The sequence below is a fragment of the Panicum hallii genome, chromosome 1 (genome assembly GCF_002211085.1).
Source record: "Panicum hallii strain FIL2 chromosome 1, PHallii_v3.1, whole genome shotgun sequence".
Taxonomy (NCBI): Eukaryota; Viridiplantae; Streptophyta; class Magnoliopsida; order Poales; family Poaceae; genus Panicum; species Panicum hallii.
In genome coordinates, this window is record NC_038042.1 from 4,351,411 (window position 1) to 4,367,912 (window position 16,502).

General features: G+C 49.2%; 4 protein-coding genes across 5 annotated transcripts; 2 read left to right on the top strand and 2 right to left on the bottom strand.

Moving 5' to 3' along the window:
• Positions 1–800: 800 nt before the first annotated feature.
• LOC112874890 lies at positions 801–6,561 on the top strand. 2 transcript variants are annotated; one of them, XM_025938467.1, is made up of 5 exons: positions 801–1,332; positions 2,920–3,000; positions 3,508–3,570; positions 3,661–3,720; positions 6,036–6,561. In XM_025938467.1, the coding sequence occupies exons 1-5, from the start codon at positions 991–993 to the stop codon at positions 6,198–6,200; spliced, it is 711 nt and encodes a 236-aa protein (XP_025794252.1). In that variant the 5' UTR covers positions 801–990; the 3' UTR covers positions 6,201–6,561. The 2 variants fall into 2 exon arrangements, with proteins under 2 accessions (XP_025794252.1, XP_025794244.1); XM_025938459.1 differs by lacking the exon at positions 801–1,332 and adding an exon at positions 1,925–2,545.
• A 1,396-nt stretch (positions 6,562–7,957) lies between these two features.
• Positions 7,958–11,462, top strand: LOC112891241 (homeobox protein knotted-1-like 2). The gene is made up of 6 exons (XM_025958168.1): positions 7,958–8,404; positions 9,211–9,331; positions 10,300–10,490; positions 10,571–10,702; positions 10,795–10,928; positions 11,030–11,462. The coding sequence occupies exons 1-6, from the start codon at positions 8,081–8,083 to the stop codon at positions 11,031–11,033; spliced, it is 906 nt and encodes a 301-aa protein (XP_025813953.1). The 5' UTR covers positions 7,958–8,080; the 3' UTR covers positions 11,034–11,462.
• A 1,037-nt stretch (positions 11,463–12,499) lies between these two features.
• Positions 12,500–13,270, bottom strand: LOC112891257. Its single transcript, XM_025958169.1, has one exon. The coding sequence runs from the start codon at positions 13,051–13,053 to the stop codon at positions 12,739–12,741; it is 315 nt and encodes a 104-aa protein (XP_025813954.1). The 5' UTR covers positions 13,054–13,270; the 3' UTR covers positions 12,500–12,738.
• A 1,764-nt stretch (positions 13,271–15,034) lies between these two features.
• Positions 15,035–15,681, bottom strand: LOC112878958. Its single transcript, XM_025943240.1, has one exon. The coding sequence runs from the start codon at positions 15,541–15,543 to the stop codon at positions 15,232–15,234; it is 312 nt and encodes a 103-aa protein (XP_025799025.1). The 5' UTR covers positions 15,544–15,681; the 3' UTR covers positions 15,035–15,231.
• Positions 15,682–16,502: the final 821 nt, after the last annotated feature.

The following is a 16,502-nucleotide window of genomic DNA, read 5'->3' on the forward strand; positions in this document are numbered from 1 at the left end:
CCAGAGATACGGCGGGTAAAACGACGTGAAGTAGCCGGCCACCGCCACTGCCAGCCGCTGAAAAACCCTCTGGATCTCTGCCTCTCTGGGCAGAAACTTTCACCGGACCGGCCGGGTTCGGAGTTCGAGGCGCCGAAGCTGCCAAGCCGCAGGCCACTGTTTCGGCCTCGCGGGGCTTCCCCTTCTCCTTCCTGCTCGCGGCGTGGGAATGCACGCAGCTACAGCCGCAGAGCCCCTCCTCCTCACTCCCCAGCACTGGTGGCGCGCACAAGAGTCAAGGCCCAGCGACTCCTCGTCCGCCACAGCCTGCCCAGCCACCACCGGCGCGGGGCCCGCCGCGCAGAGCAGGCGCGTCCTCCTCCTCCGCTGACCCGCCACGCTGTCCCTCCAATTCCACCCCCTCTCGTACCTTGCGTCCGAAGCCTCGGCGCGTCCCGAGCCGGCCCCGCAGCGCTCCGCCCGCCGACACGCGGGCCTCGCCGGGGGCGGCAGGGTCATTTCCGCGCGCGCCACTCCTCCGCGGGACGGCGCGGAAAGGCTCCGCCTGGTCGGGTCGCGGCAGGCCAGCATGCAGCCCCCGAGCCGCGCCGCCGCTGACCTGCGGGCCGGATGTTTAGCTGGGTCCCGCAGGTCAGTGGATGGGTGGATGGAAGAGCGTGCCCGGGGCCCGCGAGCGGGGGCGTAGCTCTCGTAGGTGGAGGGGAGGGGGTGTGTGTGTGTGTCGTGTGGGTGTGGGTCAGGTATTTTTTAATCCGCGGCTTTTATTCCGCCATTTAAATAGACCACCGGGGGCACCACGCCCGCGGCTTTGGCTCGCCTCCACCTCCACCTCCACGCCCCATTCCTTTCCACTCGCCTCCCTCCTCTCCCCCCTCCCCACCCACATCTCCACCTCCTCCCTCCATCCATCTCCGTCCTCTCCGGCTTCGGGTGGCTAGCTCACTCCACCAGCCGAGCGGACCTGAGCTGAGCTGCGGTGAGCGGGACGCCATGGACGCCGACGCGGACGAGCTGGCCGCGGACATCATCTGCTCGCTGCGCGGGGCCGACCTGGCCGGGTGGACGCCGCCGTGGTGCAAGCCGGCACCGCGGGAGGGGGAGCTGATCTGGCCCCCGGTGGCGCGGGGGAAGCGCTCGCGCCGCCGGTCCCCGTCAGCGGGCCCCGCGGCGTCGGGGAAGGGGAGGTGGGGCCGCGGCAGCCCGGCGTCGCCGCTCGACTACAGCGGCGGCTCGGGCTCCGGCTCGGGCTCCGGCTCCGGCGGGTCCACCAGCGGCGGCGAGGACGGCGGCGGGTTCTGCTCGCCGGGCCACCGACGCGCGCCGGCGACCAAGGTTCGTGGCCTCAACAGACACGCGCGCACCTCCCTCTCTGCTGCCATCTCTGCGTACGCCGCCGCCGTGCTGCTTTGGGTTCTTCTCCCTCCCCCACCACCAGTGCTCTCTCTCTCTCTCTCTCCTATCCCCTGTTCTCTTTCCGAGTTTTCTTTTGCCCTTTTCCCTTTTTTGGTTAGCGTGACGAAACTGCCCCTACTGGTCAGCGAAAATCCCTTCCCCTCGTCACCCGAGCACCGCCGCCTCCGCTTTCCTTCTCCCTTTCGTCAGTATACTTTCTCCTCAAATCCACACTTCCATTCCATCCACTCATCTCATCTCCCCATTTCTTAAGATTTTCGGTTTGCTTGCTGCGGACGCCAGGTCCCGGCCCACGTCTCGCTTCGCAGATCCGCATTCTCATTCCTCTGTTTTATCCGAAATTTCGCGGATTTTTCTTACGCTGGATTTGCAAAATTGACGAAGAAAATGAGTTTTCCGGCGTCTTTGATGGCGTGCGTGCGCTTCTTTATTCGCCGGTGGTTGACTCCTACTCGGGGGGGGGGGGGGGGCAGTTCCGGCATGCCGCGGAAGCAGGTGGGTGCGGCCGGAGCTGGGCCTTCCACAGCTCCCGTGCCGCCAGGTTGCCCAAGCTGCCCCCGGGCTTGCTGGCCGAGGTCCCCCCCACGGAGCGCTTCTTTCCCGGGGGCAGTCCGGTCATTTTCGGCCGTCCTTTATCCCCCGGTGCAATTGCTCGTGTGGTGGGAGCGTGGAGGCCGGTGGGGCCGCGCTACCCCCGGGTGGTGGAGAGTGGAGACAGAGTCAAATGCGGGAGTTAAAACGCGGCGCGACGGGGTGGGTGGGGACTGGCGCCGGGGGCGCGCGCGGGACACGTGGGCGACCGCCGGCCGGAGCTGCCGTGTGCGGCTACGGCCGCGGCGGGGCGGCGGGGCCGACGGCTGTTCGTTCGGGTGGCGCGGACGCGGGCCCCACCTGTCGGGTGACCGGCTGGAGTGTGGGGTCCCTTTCCTATGAAGGAGGGGCCTGCGCGTGGGCCCACCCTGCCGCTGGAACGGCGGGGAGGCGTGGGGTTTCCGTTATGGCGTTGCGTCGGATGGCAGTTTGGCCGATGTGTTTCATGCGGCCTTGCCTAACTAAAAATGTGTTCATCCATGGGGGGAATTTTCGGATTACTTTTGCGGCTGGAGGAGGAAGAAAGGACAATAATGGGCGGGTGCGTGTCTCATCATGTGGTTCCCCGATCGGTGGGTGGATGGGGGGTATTGATTCTAGCTGGGAGTTAGGAGGATGGGAGAGGAGGGGCGGCCGTGGATTGGGAGCCGTTCCCTAAGCATGCCTGTGTCGTGTCTTTGTTTTCTTTCTGGTATCACTGCTCTGTGATTTGCCCGCGTTCTCTGTTGTTTTCTGCGCGATTCTGAATCCGTGATCTTGTTGGGCAGCTGTTGTGGGAGGTGGGTTCCCGCTCCCAGGTGGCCTGCCTTGTTCATGCCAGCATCGAGTGTGTGTTGTGTTTCGTCGGATATGTGTGTGTTGTGCCAGCATCGATTGGTTATGGACTTATGGATTGCTTCCTTACTCTCACTGCAGGTGGGCTCCATTGGACGGCCGCAGCTGACCTTCCCGACCCCGCCTACATGGGCCACGGGCCAGCGACCTCGGAAGAAATTGGTAAGCTCCTGGCTAGTTCTCACGAGTGATGCACTCAAACACGTCAATCTGCGTATGATTCAGCGTGCCTGATGGGCTGCGCGCGAGGGAGACTCAAAAACTGTTTTTGAAGGGCTGTTTTGCAGTGGAAAAGTAGTATAAGGCTTGCAAACACGCTTTACTGGTCTTAGCATAAGAAAGCCTTGACTAGGTCGGAGGGCCACCCATTCAGAGGGGAAAAAAAGGCTGGTTTAGTGGTTGTTGAACTACGCCTGCACTTGTTTTAGAATAAAGTAGCAGCTGCTATATATCTGTCTGGGGTTTGAAAGGGGGTTGGAGGGAGGGTGAACACAAAGTGGAATCGTAAGGACAAAGCCACAAAAGGCGTACTGGCCGAAAAGATCAACCTCATCATCAAGATGGTCCTGTGACCTAAAAGCCCAAAATTCAGTGCTATAAAATACCGAGTGTGTCCTTCTGCATTCTTGTCCTCGTGGCTTAATTTGGTTTATTGTTTGGATCATGCAGAGGCTTCCGGAGGTCCAGCAACTGGTGCGGTCTCTTACGGTGGAGAATGATAGCCTCCGCGAGGTGATAAATCGTTCTTCACTAAGTTCTTTCAGAGTATTTTAATGGTGGTTTTACTGACTGCAGTATCTTCTTGTTTGGCTATGTGTGCAGGAGATGCGAGCTTTGCAGAGAGCTTGCAAGGCACTGTCAAAAGAAAATGACAAGCTTGAGGTAACATCAACTGTATTAATCTGTTTCTCTTGTTCGCTTGTATCCCAGATTGGTATGTGGGCCACCATATGCTGTCTTGTTGGTGGAATGGCTTATCAAAAGGCTGTCTTGTTTTGGCTTAAAGCATAAGTTAGAGATTTTATATTCCTAATATAAGAGTTGTTTAAGCCGCCAAAGGTAGTGGTCCACATACTCCTGCGATAATTTTTATGTGCATTACTTTGTAAGCTATCAACGGCCAAGATGCTAAACGGTATACAAGGTTGTGGCAAGCATCCTTTTCTCCCACTCATCTGCAATTGGCTGATGAGTAGGGTAAATTATGGGCTATATTGTACGTAGCTTTCTCATGCTTTGAAGAAGAAAAATCTCCTAAGTAAATCTTTGGATCTCAGCTGTAGATGAAAGAGATTGCTAGTAACTCAAAGTCCACCTGTAACTAGTTAGAGTGCTGCAGCCTACCTAAAAGACCGCAACGACATGTTAGTGTGTTTTAAAAAAGGGAGAAAAAAATAGAGAGATCCCAGACCCTGCATTTGTACCAAGAGGCCTTTGCTACATATGTATTTACTACTATCTGATTCTGAACGTTCTGAGCAAAAGATGGCCTAAAGTTTAGTTCATCTAACACTTACATTTCCTTGTATCATGATAATTGGAAATCATGATATATGGATAACTATCAATGACCAGCGATAGCTGTATGGTTATCATCACTCGTGTCCAGTCAAATTTCTTAATGCAAAATTACACCATAAATCTCCTGTTGGACGAATTGACACTCACCAGCGTAGTATCTAGTTGATAAGTCAAGGATTAGGACCATTGTGGCAAGGGTCAACTTTTCTGAATAACCTGTGTTCCTTAAATCCGGAGCTTGACTGACATCTCAGAACAATACATGGACTAATTGATCTGTGGGCCCAGGGTGGCTACAAACGGTCTTACATCTGGAGTAACACGTCAGTTTCTCAGTGGTCAACAATTTGTTGACCATTGGCAAATTCATGCCATTAGTTGTTTGCTGGTTAAAGTAACTATAGAATTACTAATATTTATAATTAGATAAGCCTCAGTTATGGCCACAATAATTTATGAACAGCACATTTCTCCAGATGGAAACTGGGGCACAGCTAAATTGTCAGCCCAATATAGTGTGGTACTTACTTTTATTACTTGCTGTGTTTGTTGTATGCTTTGTTTGTCACTTGCATTGACACCTCATTAACTGCTCCTAATCCTGGCTAGTAGCTGAATTTGTGCTACCCGTATTGATGACTGATGGCACGTGTATGCTAAATTTCAAAATGGGCCAATATTTGTCATTTCACATTTTACACCTGGAAGCTTAACTGAAAACCATCTCAAAGTCAATCGAACTTACAGGCTAGCCACAATTGTGGAGTCAGTGTTTTTTTTTTGTTTATTGCTAGCATTGTGTGTATGCATACAGGAAAAATGCAAAGCTTGGCCACGATTTGATAAACACTTCTTTTTGTAGGGTTCCAGTTTGAGATTTTTGTATAATAATTGGCTTCCTCGATACTTTATAAGGCCTTTCTGTGGTTAATTCATCTCCTCTAAACAAACTTTCTTGATAATATTATCTTCACAACTCGCAACTTCATGAATGGTAGCCTTGTAACCTTCATCTTGAATGTTGTCTATAGATGGTATGATCTATCTCTATGAAGTGATCAAGTGAACGCTTATAAAATTCGGTTACCCAAGATAAAATACCCTGCTTGCCTAACCCTATCTGGTTCAGTTGAAAAGTTGTTGAAACCAACCGGCCACTTGTTTTTCAATGGTGTCCCTTTGCCTCCCATCGTATCTTTTCTTCCACGAGAGTGCTGGGTCCACCTATTATAGTGACCAACATTCTGGATCTGTCTTATCTGTGTTTCATTAATTCCTGTTCAGTACATGTTGATTTTGGGAAGTCCATGGGGCAGCTGTGGTTCTCTTCTGGGTGGGGTCACAATGCCCTTTCCACTTACATAAGCTATTGCAGCTTCAGGGTTGTAATAGATAGCCTAATAGGTAGGTCATATCTGGCTTCACCTTTTGCCAGTTCATCATGTAGGTATCTGAAAGATAAAATAGATCCGAACAACAAAATGAAAATGCCTCCGAGCTAGACCTGCCTTGATTTTGAACTTTCTTTTTGTTCCTCCATTACTGGATATAAAATAGTTCGTTTCCTTCTAAAAATGCTGCAAGATGTTTAATTTGTATTTCCTTATAGCTCTATGATTCTGTCTACATCAAATTGGGAATAAATAGACACCTAACGTAATGTTATTATTTTTCAGACGAGGTTAGGGCACTCGGACTCACCGAATGAAATCACATCAAAGGACCAGAAAGGAAAGGAACAGATTGATGAACAGGTTGCGCAGTCCACACAAGACAGCTTCGTGCTACCAGATCTCAACCTTCCCCCACAGGACACTGCAGATGTATCACCAGTTCATTAATCACTGCAGATTGCTGCAACCTTAACCTAATAACAAGTGTACATAGAGGAAGCAGGGTAGCAGTCTAGATGGCAGCGCCGCCACGTCATCATTTGAGACTGACACATATTTGATAAGTTGTTATTAGATCACAGGGTTTACTACCACTATAGTCGTAAGTCATAAGCCACATCTGTAGCTAAAGGGAAAATCTAATTTTAACTCACCTGACATTGTTTTGGGTAGTGCGTCCGCACATGGTCGAGCTGAAGATAGTTTCAGCTCAAACTGATTTCCACTGTAGTGGATTTAGATGAATTTATTCATGTTATTTCGTTCAATGAAGTGAATATTACTTGTGAAGATCTGGCATTTGTGAGGAGACTGCTATGCTTATTTTTTCTGGTTTGTCATCTTGGTTGTATGGTTACTTCGGTTGCCACTAGTTTTTCTTTGGTTGGGCTTACATTCTGTAAGACTAAACTAGTTAGGTACTTCCTGTGGCCTTAATCTGGCAGATAAGGTTAAATTGATGGGCAGAGTTTAAAGATGGGCCTAATCTTAGAAGACTACGGGTGAAATGCTTGGCCGGTGGGTTTTCAACCTGAAAGCAGGATTGCAGTTCTGTTGCTTAGCATATTTTGGATGTGATCGACAAAGAACGAAAGCTATAATTTTCGTGCAGCTCCATTACAAGCATATGACTACATGACGTGATACTAAATTCATTCTTGGCCATCTTCCATGTGCTTCCGGTTCTAGATTGTACACGAGCTATACGAAAGGCTTGTAAAATTGGCAGTGTTTCCCTTGATATAAAGCGAGCATGGTTGGAATTGGTGCTCTCCAAACCGTGGGGTCCTTGTGCTACTTTTGCCACTGGCTTTGGTCGCTGTCACACTGGTTTCTTTCGTTTTCCAACTTTGTAAACTTCTAGCCTCTTGATGATTGCTAGCAAATGCCCTAGTGAAGGCCATTTTCTCCGGCACTCGCCTGAATTGGAAACGTGCACAAGTGATAATATTACTTATAGCAATATCAATGTGACATAAAGTTTGGTATGCCCTCATCCAAATGGTGGTGGTGTTGGTCTTTTCCCAGTACGTATGTGAATTGTGGTGGTGGTGATCTTTTCCCAGCTATGCCTTTTAATGTTTAGAATAATTTTGATAGCACGGGGTTGGCTTGGCACCACATAACTCTTTCTTACTCGAGAAATTTTCTAATTTAAGTTATTTTCTCTCGAATTAATGGACTAATCTTAGGAATCTTGGTTGCCAAGTAAAATAACTATATAAAATAGTAATTACCTGAGAATCTCAAATTCCTCATGCTGATTGTTTGCATAGATCTCATGACCATCCTTCTTTCTTCTTCATAAGACATTCATTCCTTCTCCAAATATTGCCACCACTAGCAGCAAACCTCACAAAATGTTTTCTCTAAACCTCAAATACGCGGGTAGGGCATTCAAATTCAATAGGCTGCAGCCTCCAAGGAACCCAAACTCCAGTGAACCCAAGGGTAGGAAAATCAGGTTATTTTTATCAAAATACAACTATACAAGCTACACAAAGTCAAACTTACCTAACTTAAATTAAGTGTGCCATTTCCCTTTCTGAGGGGTAAGTGTAGCAATTTGCGCACGCCCCCCTTTGACAAGTGTCGGTCCCCACGTATCCGCTGTGGTCACAGCCAGCTGCCCTGCACAGCTGATGCGCCCCGGAGCCTGCGCGGCGACGAAAGAAAACCAACCCAACCCAACCCACCCCCCATCATCATCCATCCATCCGCTTGTCCCTCCCACCACCACCAACCAAAACCCCCAACCGCCGGGGTCGTTGCGCCCGCGCCGCCCCCCCTGACTCGCCGGCGGCGACCCCGCCCGCCCCGCGACGGCGATGTCGTTCCACTACCCCGACCACGGGCTCACCATGGACGCCGCGGCGGCGGCGGCTGCGGCTGCTGCGGCCGCGTCCTCGCCGAACCCTAGCGGCTTCTCCCCCGGCGTCGGCGGGGAGAGGGAGAAGGCGGCCATCGCGGCGCACCCGCTCTACGAGCGCCTCCTGGAGGCGCACGTCGCCTGCCTCCGCGTCGCCACCCCCGTCGACCAGCTCCCCCGCATCGACGCGCAGATCGCCGCGCGGCCCCCGCCGCTCGCGGCCGCCGCTGGGGCCGCGGCCGCGGGGGGCCCCTCCGGCGGCGAGGAGCTCGACCTCTTCATGGTACGGCTCGAACCCCCTCTACAGGCTCCTTCCTGTGCTGCTTTCTTTGCTTCTGTGCGCTGCAGTTGAATCGCTATAGGCTTGGGAACTTGCGGCGCGAAAAAATTGGAATTCGGGATTGAAGGACGGATTGATTGGTTGGCTGACCTGTGCACGGATGTTGTCATATTACAGCTCCGGTTTTGCAATAACTTCCCTGGTTTCCCCATTTTCCTTTCCACGTTTGAGGAGAACCGGGAGCTGATACCTCAAACTAATTCACAAGCTGTGATAGAGTACTTGTGAAGCAGTAGGATGCATAAGGCTCATGAGGCAGAGCTTTATGTGGTGATGTTTAACTACTTATTGGCTGATCTGTGGTAATATAGACTTATAATTACCAGTCCCCTATGGTTTGGATGAATTGCATCAGCTCACTATAATCTAGAACCTTTCCCTCTTTTCATTTTGAGAGACGACAGATGAAGAAATTTCCTTTTTTTGTGAAGGATGTAGATTGGTTATTAAAGGATAGCAGGCCATATGCTGCAACGGGTGTTTTCTGTTGTATGATATTTGCTGTGTTGATCTCATCTAATAACGGAAACTATATGATCTTGCTATTTACTATATTAAATAAGCTCATGTACTGATGATTATTTCTCCTGCCTGTTACTCCTCGGTCTTTTCAATGGCTTCACATTACTTCACTCGAAGGTGAAGTATTATTTATTGTAGGATTTTTATGCTGTTGACATTTCATGTCTTTGTTTTCATTGGTGCATTCTTGCTTTTGATTCTAATACTTGTAATTTGATTGGTTGCAGACACATTATGTGTTGCTCCTTTGCTCATTCAAGGAACAACTCCAGCAGCATGTACGTGTACATGCAATGGAAGCGGTGATGGGTTGCTGGGAGCTTGAACAATCTTTACAAAGCCTGACAGGTGGATCATTTTCTTTGTCTGCTTTCATTAATTCAGAAATGCAGCTGAAATTTTCAGATATGCAATACTTGCTTTTATTATTTCAATAATTGCAGCCTTGCTGTCAGATGGCAAAGTAGTTTCAGTATTAATTGCAAGGGCTAATTATTTAGTAATTAGATGATGGAATATCAGCATAAGCTAAAAAGGAGAAAGAGAAAAGAAAAAGATTTTGTGAAGGTATTAATTTGTGACTATGAGCATTAGTATCTTTCATTGCATGCCTTTTCATCTGTTTCTTAGCTAACACTCAAGAATACTGTTTAAAATATGTGCAATACCCTTTATAATCAAAGGGCCTCAAATTTGAGCCTAGATAATCTAAGGGCCGGGCTTTTATCTTATACAATTTTGATCTCAAAATTTATAAGGGACAAGTTGGATTGTGAAGAGAGCACTAGGGCCATGATCCATTACCACCCCTATGACAATACCTAGGTTTCTACAGCCACACTCAGAAACAAATGCCTAGGTTATGAGCAACCGTAAATTATCGATGGTCACTTATAATTTCCAGCGTTATACATTTTTATTCGCTTCGTGGACTCTACACGTGTGAATTGTGATCATAATCTCAAAGACGTGTGAGGCCTTGGCAACAGCTTAGGCTATGCTGAGCATGCACTGAAACAAGGATAGGCGTGCGGTCCCATGATATGAACAAGCAAGGAGGTTGCACGATAAAATTAATTTCCTATCTTCTTTGAGTTCCACAGAGATTCAGATGACAGCTTTTACCTGGTGTTTTGCTTGGATTTAGATGCACAACTTACAGAAGGGTTTTATGCTGAATGTCAACTAAGATGGTTGTCCTCATATGCTGCAGCATGTACACCTTAACTGAATTTACAGGGGGCAGCTATTAGAATAGTATTGTGCAAATCATCATTGTCAGGCAAAACTGAGTGATCCTAGGATTGATTCTGCAGGGGCATCTCCTGGTGAAGGCACAGGAGCAACCATGTCTGATGATGAAGATAACCAGGTTGATAGTGAGGCCAATATGTTTGATGGAAACGAAGGATCAGATGGTATGGGCTTTGGGCCCCTAATACTGACAGAGGGTGAGCGATCCTTGGTTGAACGTGTACGGCAGGAGCTGAAAAATGAGCTTAAGCAGGTTAGTGACATCCTCTGAAGTTTTTTCATTTCACCGTTTATGGTGGATTGTTAACTAACAAAAAGATTTCCTACCTGTAGGGGTACAAAGAAAAGCTCGTTGATATCAGAGAAGAAATTCTCCGCAAGCGCAGAGCTGGTAAACTTCCTGGGGATACTGCATCCATATTGAAGGCTTGGTGGCAGGCTCATTCCAAGTGGCCGTACCCAACCGTACGTGGCACCATGTCAATACCATTTCCGAGCTTACATACGCCCCTAGTTTCTGTTCATGATAAACAACAGCTCTATCCCAATTGATACAGGAAGACGACAAGGCTCGACTGGTGCAGGAGACAGGATTGCAGCTGAAGCAGATCAACAACTGGTTCATTAACCAACGCAAACGGAACTGGCACAGCAACCCAACATCCTCGGGTGAAAAGACCAAGAAGAAAAGGTTATCATAATGAAAGCTACTCTGCTGTTACCAGATAGGCTCGCCACTTTTATGTTTATTGCTGCTCTGATTTTAACATGTGAAAAATTGAAACTTTGCAGGTGATGACTGCCGGAGCAATCTTGACGAAGCTAGATGTACACAGTACACTATACTTTATTGGCACGCACGTTCTCCCCCACTCCATAGATATGGAGGCCTACCAGCTGGGAGGGAACTTCATGGAGTAATGAAGATACGCGTCACCGGGGGACCTTAGCGGTCACCTAATGCCCTAGTTTGACCACGTGGTGGGAGTGGATGTTGGTATTGACTTTTGCAGTATAGCGTTTGCTAATGTGATCTGGTGTATGACCGACGGAACGGGAGGCCGTAATTTATGTTGTATTGTAATCGTGTATCCTACCATGTAATGATGTTTTAGGAAGGATTCCAAGGTTCAGATTTGTCCGTTTACAGTATTTGCCGCTGTAAAAAGTGCTGGCTCAAAGTTTACCAGAGGCTTATGTAATGGTTCATGTTGTTTGCCATGTATCTGTAAGCTGCTTGTTCTCTGTGCACCTTGTGTGTGCTCGGTTGGATAATTGGATTCCATCGGACAAACGAAGCAGCTTTTACAGAGACCAAGTCAAGCGGCGACCGAGCAGGTGAGTCCAACCAGGCGGCCTCAGGATAATCGATCACCAGTCCAATCTTTCGCTTCCCCGGCTAAGCTTCCTCCTGATTTTTCGCCGCACTCGTCGTTTCTGCTGGAAAGACCCGGCCGGAGCACCAATTTCTTGTTCACCATCCACGGAGTCTCCGTCGCCTCGAGACCAAAGCTAGCCTTGCTGTCGAGCTCCGTGCGAGTCCAACTTGCATCAATCACTTGCCGCAACACCTATATATAAATCTATATCTATTTCTAAAGCATATAAAGTTTTCATCTAAATTTTTAGTTGGCATATCTTATGTCATTGACAGGTGGGATTTAGTCCATCCCTTATCCGAGTTAGATCAGCCCTCCGTATATAACTCGATCATGTAGATCCATACAGATTAACGTATGGACAACTATACCTATCCGATACTTATACCAACTTTGCCCGTAGCAACGCACGGATATCTTTACTTAGTCTCTATTTTATTTCTAAATAAAGCAATGATTACTTGGCCCGTCAATTGGAATTCTAATCAGAATCCTGATAAATTAATTGGAATACTAATCCGAATCCTGACAAATTAATTGAAATCCCAATCGGAACCCGAGCAATTAATGCCTCATGCAGCCACGAGTTTGTATAAGGAGTGAAAAAGTATAAAGTTGGTGGTCTCATATAGGCGTGGCTAAAATTTATATTACCCGTAGCAACATACGGGCGTTGTGCTATCATTCAGAATCCGGACAATCACTAACTCACGCGGTCACGGCACGGCCACTACACGAAATTAATGAGTATATAGTTGGTGGTTTCATGTAGCTCCGGGTAAAATTTATATTAGCTGTACGGACTGTATTAGTATAAATAATACGTGTGCCTGTTGTGGGACCAGGGGAGTGTATCACAAGAAAAATAAATAAACAAAAATAGTTTGAAAAGGGGAATTTTCCTGCCAAATTCTTCCAAAACCGCCAATAGTACGCACGAATTAATGATCCATAGAGCTAAATCTTTACACAGTAACTCCAAGAATTCCAATTCTTGATCGACCTAGTATCCGCTACTCTCAATTCTGGAACGCATGCATGTACAAATACAGCAAAATCTGATCGACGAACGCAAACATCTGCACACTGATTCAGTAACAGTAGTAAAATCCATGACCTCAGCTACGCGACCTCGATAGCCGCCGCAGGCGTGGACAGCCGCGACGAGAAGCTCTGGTAGAGCAAGCCGTCGCCGCGCCCGGCGTGGGCAGCTTCGAACAAGTCCTCGTCGTCGGCGTCGAGGTCGCCCTCGTCGAAGTTGAGCGCGTAGCTGAGCGGGTCGTACCGGAACTCCCCGACGCCCGCGCGCCGGCGCCACCGCATCCGCTCGCCGAGGCCGCCGCCGCTGCCGAAGCAGCAGCACACCGATGCGCGCAGCCTGTGCCGCAGCGCGCTCAGCGACGACGGCGGCGACGCGGGCGACGGCAGCGCCTCCATCCGCTCGCACCGCACGCTGCAGGCTGGCCCGGCCGCCGGGCGCTGGCCCAGGCAAGCGATCGCACGGTCAGCTAGCTGCTCGCAGCAGGGTCGGACTAGCAGGGAGCGTGCGTGATTAGTAGCCTTGCTTTCTTAATGAGTTAGCTTTGCGGGTGGTTACAGGTGGGCGCGACGCAGGTTAAGGGCGGGCGAGGCGGCGATTAAGTATGGTAGGACTGGAGGAGTAGCCAAGCTAGGGGGAGTAGGAGAGGAGGCGTGGGGAATGACGGAAAAGGACAGTGCCGTGGATCAGAGCTAGCGTAGTAGGTGGCGTTGCGGGCGGGACGGGTTGGTTGGAATGTTGGATGATACTTTGAGATACAAATTACTGAAATGAAAACTCCACCTTATCATTATCAGAAGCACGGTGTCCCAGCTTATTGAATCGAAGTCTAACCAGGCGAGTTTGACCCATCTGGGAGAGTTTCGACCGGCTCGAACTTATATTAACGTGTTTTACGCGAACTGATGAGGTATTGCATGAAACCGTTTCGCAAATCGAGATAAAATGGCTTTGTTCAAAGAGGTGTTTAGATCGCAAATATTTGTCTAAAACGTGCGACTGGAGTGAGAAACTTACAAGGTAGTAGTTTTTTAGTTCTCTCCTGAAACTTTGGCTATTGCCAGCTTCTTATATTTTGAGGAAACACGAGAAGGGGGGACGAGAGTCCTATTTGAATAAATTTACCATAGATTCCGGCAAGCTGGTAATAGAGGGTGCACGACACTAAGTACATGATCACATCTTGAAAAGTTTTCTTTTTGTTTGAGAATATCGCATCTTGAAAAGTTAGGAGAGTACAATAGAAGGAGGTGAGAGTACAGCAAGTAAAGGAGAAATATCTCCAATCACATATACAAAGAGGAAGAAGAAAAATACTACAAGTTCAAAGATTAGTCCCCATAATAGAAGCATGTCATTGCCCATTGAACCATGTCACCACCGGATGGTTAAACTCCAGGATCTCCATTCCACGTGTGACCGTTAAGCTCCGAATCAAGATCGCTGGCTTCTTATTATACCACATAGCTAGAAATCCTTTTAGCTTACATTTGGTTAAAATGTTGCTATCGATCAAAATGTCCGGTAGTAAGTTTTTTTTAATAATCACCGGAGGGGAGAGCATCCCCACCTGGATTGCATTGATAAGATGTGGTATAACCACATATCAACGACCTCGTTCGTTTTTTAAGGACAACAAGGCAAAACCTTACGATGCACGGTTAATTTGGGAACTTGGGTTAAAACCATGATCAAAGAGTACCTACCTAGCTAAATTAGGTCTAAAACGGTATCATACCCGGTATAAGAGTGATAATATGGCACAACCACGAATTGAAACACCAATACCCCCGTACAAGGGCAAACTTGTAGTCTAAACCACGGAAACAACACCGTATCCTAGCAGCATATGGATGAAACTGTGGCGTGCATCCACGTATGATATAACACCATACTACAACACTAGCATGGGTGAGTTTTGGTCGGGTGAATTTGGGCACACAAGCATGAATTTGGCTGTGATATGTATTCTCGCGAGCACGTATCTCTTGCCGACCGTAAAAGGTTGATACCGGGAGCAGGATTTTCATGGGGCCATCTACCGACCAGGTGTCCCAATGGTCAGTCACTCTCGGTCATGACTCACGACGTTGCTCGCCCGCTTCCTGTAGCGTCCGGTTCAGCTTGCATTGGCATGGCAGCACCGTACCTCGCGTAGCCACAGCCCACACTACTCGTCTGGCTGGCCTTGCTGTCCAAAAGTCCAAGCTGCGGCTAATCACTCGTCAAAGCTACACCTTCCTCTGGAGCAAGCTGAATTCCACATGAAAATCACAAGACATTTTTCTCCCTTTTAAGCCTGGTCAAGACAAATGCATAGGCTTTTCATGATTGATTAATACTATTAGAATTCCACCGTGTTTTTACTTCGTTTTTAACCTCAAGCTCGATCATTCTTCCGAAAGCGGGATAAATTTGATCGATAATGTAAGAACATTTACTCAACTTTGCTGCGCATGTCTATAATCAACATGATACTGGGATAAACCGTAAACGCATCGATAGACACTCTGCACACAAGTACTCGATCTCAAGATTCAGTCACCGCCACTCCGCCAAGCTCTCAAGGCGAGGCGCTACGCGGCCTCGACGGCGGCACGCGGCGCCGGCGTGAGGTGCGACGAGAATGTCCGGTGCAGGAAGCGATCCCGGCGGCGGCGGTCCTCCTCGCCGTCGACGCCGACAAGGTCGCCCCCGTCGAAGTTGAGCGCGTAGCTGAGCGGGTTGTACCGGAACTCCCCGGCGCCCGCGCGCCGGCGCCACCGCATCCGCTCGCCCAGGCCCAGGCGGCCGCCGCCGTTGCCGAAGCAGCGGCGCACGGTGGCCCGCAGCCTGTGCCGCAGCAGCGCGCTCAGCGATGACGTCGACGACGATGATGCAGCCTCCATCTCTCCCAATCAAGCAATGACGCAACGAGTACGTACGTGTACTTTCAGCTGCGCTCAGTCGATCAGGTCGCAGCAGGTCAGACGACAGGTGGTGATCAGTAGCCTCGCTCGCGTTCTTAATCAGCTACTCGTGTTTGGTTAAGGTGAGCACGACGAAGGTTAAGAGCGGGCGATGCGCTGATTAAGTAGCAGGGTGGTAGGAGGCATGGTGGATGACGGAAAATGACTTGCCGAGCGAGGTGATGCGGCGCCGGCGCCGCGGGCGTGCTTCGCAGGTGGCGGTGCAGGTGGGACGGGGTGGATGCAGGGGTAGTTTGGGGATTCGCGTGCACTCCTGCAAGCGGAATTTGTTTTCGGATGGCGACCTGGCGCTGGCGGGCGGGACCGCATGGCTTGGCCCGTCTGGCACTTATCAGGTCTGTGCTTAGATGACTCTTTTTTTTTTGTTTTGGAAAAATGGGTCAGCCTTAAGAATTCGGCGCCCATTGGATTAGCTGTTCAAGTTTTTTCCCCCCCGGGAGAATCAGATTGGTCGTTCAAGTTTCGGCTAGTGCCTGCCTCTGCCCTATTGTTATGTTCTTATTTCTGACAAATCTATGGTTAGTGGTCGGCAGGCAAAACTTGCTTAAAATTCGGCGAATTTCAGCTGGCTGATTTGTGAACAAACGAAAGAATCACTTGATCACTGATTGACGGCCGACAATGAATCGATTGATTACGAGCTCCATTTTCGCTGCAGCTGGGCACATGTCGAAGCTGTGCCGTGCGACTCGCTATCAACCTACGTTCGTGGTGTGTCTTTAAAGAAGAAAAGAAAAGGACATGTCAAAAAAGCAGGGTTTATACATCAGAATATCAGAATGCAACCCCGCAATCTGCAAACTTAGAAGAAAAACAAGGCCACAAAACTACCACTAAAGCCGGGGGAAAAACCCAGGAGTTCTTCACGAGCAAACTAC